Source organism: Ipomoea nil, unplaced genomic scaffold (assembly GCF_001879475.1).
Source record: "Ipomoea nil cultivar Tokyo-kokei standard unplaced genomic scaffold, Asagao_1.1 scaffold1149, whole genome shotgun sequence".
In the NCBI taxonomy this organism is placed as follows: domain Eukaryota; kingdom Viridiplantae; phylum Streptophyta; class Magnoliopsida; order Solanales; family Convolvulaceae; genus Ipomoea; species Ipomoea nil.
This window is the reverse complement of record NW_017617577.1, coordinates 324,403-328,859: the sequence shown is the minus strand read 5'-3', so window position 1 is coordinate 328,859 and position 4,457 is coordinate 324,403. Positions and strand designations below refer to the sequence as shown.

The following is a 4,457-nucleotide window of genomic DNA, read 5'->3' as shown; positions in this document are numbered from 1 at the left end:
ATAGATTTTTTATTTTTTATTTTTAAAAAAGGAGGGGGCCAAAAGTGTAATTTATCCATATTATAATATATATATATATATATATATATATATATATATATATATATATATATATATATATATATATATATATATATATATACTAAAATGGGGCCCCAAGGGGTAGCTCCGCCCCGGATAGCACGGATTGTTAGGTAGAATGACAGTTATGCCATGGACCTGGGTCCACCTTGCAAGGTGGACCTGAGTCAAAATACACAATGCATATACCGAATTGTTCACAATGCTTAGGGTTTATGTTGCAAAAAATATGCTTAGGATATTTTCTAGTGATGCTTCCCTCTAAAATTGCTATTGCACTCGTTACTCCAACATTTCTACCATAGGTCATAATTATGTATTTTTGAAATATTTACTTTTATGAAAATTTGATAATCTTACATTGATATACGCCAGAATACCGAATTATACTTTGATATAAATTCTGAAGCACTAATTTTAAAATACACCTTGGGAAACAATGCGCACAATACTTGTGTGGTAACTAGTCACTATATAAATAGGAACAAACAATAAAATACCACTCTTCCTTGTTGTAGAATTTCTTTAAAATAGATCAGATTTTGGGAATGAACATTATATTACAGTATATTTGTAAAATTTGGTACATGTGACTTTAAATGGAAACATTAAAATAATAGATCCATTCTTAGATCAGAGATCTGATATCTTTACTGTACACTTACTTGTGGCCTCCAAATCATCAAGATATTGTTGATAAATATAAGAAGCAAATCCCCAGACAGACAGCAGCAAGGACATCACCTTCAACCCACTCATCTCTTCATTCAAGAACAACATGGACAGCAATGGAGTCAGAGGAGTGGCCAACCTTATAACCACGTTGGAAAACAAGGACGAAACCTTAAAAGTCAAGGTATAAGAGCTAACAATGTAAACCTGGTTGGCAACAGCAGTAAAAAACAAGTCCAGATTGTAGGCTAAAACCCCTTGCTTGTAATCCTCCATTTCTCTTCTCAGCCCCTTCCACTCCCCACTGGCAAACAGCCCCACCAGGGTCACAACCGTGGCCACAAAACACTGTAAAACAGTGAGAATCATCGTGTCTTTTATGGTTTCCCTTTTGATGATCTTCTCGAATACAAGTTGGGATAGGGAGAAGATGAGTGCAGGGCAAGCAGACGCGGCGATTGTGAACAGAACCCCCAACATGTACTCATCCTTATTAGAGGCTACCTCGGACGATGATGTGGTGTCTGGGCTGAAGATGAGGAGCATAGGGGAGAAGGTGAGGATTATGACGGAGTTGATTATGTAAGGGGTGAAGCTTTGGGCATTAAGGAGAAAAGAGAAAAGGGCAGTGAAGGCTAACTGGGATGAGTTAAGAAGGGAATAAGTAGAGGCAGGGAGGTATTCTAAGGCAAGTGAATAGAAAACATCAGTTGCTGCTATGAGCAAACCAAGAACAGTGGAAACTAAAGCCAGAAGCAGAAAAGAATAAGGTGGTGGGTCTGAAAAAGAAGAAGAATTAGGATGAGTTTTGGAGAAGAAGAGAAAGGGGATGAGAAAGGGGAAGCCTGCAGTTTGGATTGAAGCCATGAGCCATTTGCTGTTACCTCCTTGGTCATAGTAAATTCTTGACAAGAGAATAGCAGCTTCTAAGCCTGATAAGGTCAGAACTGTATGGAAAGCTATCTCAAACCACCATTTCCAGTTGACATTAATCGATGTTGAATCAATTCCCTTATCAGTAGAAACTTTGATTTCACCCCCAAATTCCACAGCTTCATAACCTGCTCAAACATACATACAAATATGCCCCTTTTACTAGATTTATAAAAGAAACAAAAGGTAAGATGTAGTTGAGGAACCTACTTGTGTTATCCAGCAATCTCTCGTGTTCTTCACCCATGTGGAACTGTACTCTCAGAAAGCTCTGGCAAGATATTTGTTTGAGTTATCTTCTAATGCCCTTAGCTTTTTTTTTTTTTTTTTCTTTCTTTCTTTAAAGTGTCTCCACCAATAATGGAAGGGTAACGAGAGGACAATGATTTTGGGTGACTAGCTTCCACCTTAATATATATATATATATATATATATATATATATATATATATATAGGGTTGCATTCACATGAAAACACCCTTAAAATACAAACATGTGGACATATACCGTGCACACACCTAAATGCAGGTATGCACACATCCGTGGACGACAGGCACACATCCAATGTAGTATGAATGTGTGAATTCAGAGTATTTAGGTCGACGTGCACACGTCCATGAATAACAGTGCACACAGGCGGGCAGCACACAAAATCATAAAAACTAATCACAACCTTAGATACCCAAAATCTAACGATTCAGAAATGTCCACACGTTTGTATTTTAAGTCCTATTTTTAGATGAATGTAATTCTATATATATATATATATATATATATATATATATATATATATATATATATATATATATATATATATACACACACAATGATTTAGGGTGACTAGCTTCCTCCTTAGAATATATATATATATTGTTAGATATACAATAATTAAAAGGAAACCAAACAAGCTGCTTTAGTTGGTCATAATACTTAAAATTGACTTAAAGATTCAAAATTGAATAATATTTTAATAATGAATTTACCAAAATTGAATGATATTTTAATAATGAATTTATGAGTTAATAATATGCTAAATCCAACCTTAATGCATGCTATTATGAATATATAATTATAACAATAATTTATAAATATACGTAGCATGCTTGGATATGCAAATTAATACATTATTAACCCATATATACTAAATAAATTACAATACTTAAAGCAATTTAACATAAGCCTCAACATTAAATTAAAATTCAAACAACAAATTCAAAACTTAATATTTGCCCAAAATTGAATAATAACTGAAAGAGGAATTAATTTGACCAATTGACTAAAAGAAGTCCAAATATGATGATGAAAACTGAAGCAAGCCCAAAAATTAAAGTAGGCTAAATTTTTTTTTTTTTTTATATATAATAATGGACTAGGTCTGGCCAAATGGGCCAGACCCGGCCCAAATTAATATCCACCATCATCTTCTTCTTCATGTTAATTAGCCAGAAGCACTAGCAGCGGCAAGGAACAGAGAGTCGCCCGAAGGAGAAGGAAGAAGACGGACGCGCCGGAATCCAGCCCGCCTCCGCTATCTCTTCTCGCCGCGACACGCCGCCGTTCGACTCTGTTCGCGACGCCTCCGCCGACCGATGATCACAATGCAGCAGCACGGAGATGGAGAGCGGCAGCCCGCCGCCGGCCTGAAGGAGAAGAACAAGCAGCGACGCCGCCGGGAAAACCCAACCACGCCTTCGCCGCGTCTCCTCACTGCGCAATGCCAACAACCGCCGCCTGCAATTCTAAGTCGCACCGCCGTCGTGTCGTCCTATTGCTTTAGCCAGAAAACTGAATGGCGGTTGCCTGAAAAACGAAGCACCGGAGACTTTTGAAACCAGTTCCAAGGTTGCCGGCGAGTCGCATTCGAAACCAGTGCATATGCCTCATTTTTTTCCGGCCAAAACAAATCGGCGGTAGTGTTCCAAAAGAATCACGATATATATATATATATATATATATATATATATATATATATATATATATATATATATATATATATATATATATATATATTTATTTATTTATTTATTTATTTTCAAAATAAAAGAAATTGAAATAATCGTGCTTAATGGCTGGCGTCCTTATTTGCTTAATGTTTGTTGAACTTCAGCACAATTAATTCTCGTATATGAAGAATCAATTACAAATAATTCCAAACTATGCATAACATTTTGCTTAATTATAAAAACCAAATTGACATATTATGTATGCATATTTTGAAGAATTAAGATAAATGTAATTGTAAACCGAAGCATATACAAAAAATTTGATGTATATGAAATTAATGTTGATTTTTTTTTTAGGCAATAACAATCAACTAGACAGAGATTATAAGGGCTTGATACCAAATGTTAGATATACAAGGGCTTGATACCAAATGTTAGATATACAATAATCTAACTATATTGAATATTAGTATACGAGAGATCTGACCTCTTATAAGAGCGGAAGCGTAGCCATGTAGATCTCCAACCATAGTTGATGTTCCTATTGTGTTGCATCTTTAACGGTAGACCGTTAGCCATATTTTGCCTCATACCTGACTCAGAACCCTAGATGGTGTATTGGTGTCTACGCAGTCTGAGTACCGTAACTGAATGTGCTATCATCCAACATCCTGTATCCCATCAATCCAGAATTATATTAGGCACAGAGTTTGGTTGACTAACTAGTTATTAAGTTCAACCAGACCACTTAATAAGCCTAGTCAACTTGCACCACTTAATTAAGGCCCTAATATATAATATATAATATATATTATTAGGGAAAATCTTA

The 4,457-nt window shown here is 35.6% G+C and overlaps 1 protein-coding gene across 1 annotated transcript; it reads right to left on the bottom strand.

The window, feature by feature from the left end:
* Positions 1 to 567: 567 nt before the first annotated feature.
* On the bottom strand, positions 568 to 2,042 carry LOC109183709 (probable purine permease 9). The gene is made up of 2 exons (XM_019333771.1): positions 1,897 to 2,042; positions 568 to 1,814 (listed from the first exon to the last, which is right to left on the bottom strand). The coding sequence occupies exons 1-2, from the start codon at positions 1,931 to 1,933 to the stop codon at positions 715 to 717; spliced, it is 1,137 nt and encodes a 378-aa protein (XP_019189316.1). The 5' UTR covers positions 1,934 to 2,042; the 3' UTR covers positions 568 to 714.
* Between the last annotated feature and the right edge of the window lie 2,415 nt (positions 2,043 to 4,457).

Bases quoted from the DNA above. Each gene is read 5' to 3' on its own strand.
- LOC109183709 (XM_019333771.1), bottom strand. From the start codon at position 1,933: ATGGGTGAAGAACACGAGAGATTGCTGGATAACACAA. The intron at 1,815-1,896 runs GTAGGTTCCTCA...ATGTTTGAGCAG, and splicing joins GAGATTGCTGGATAACACAA to GTTATGAAGCTGTGGAATTT.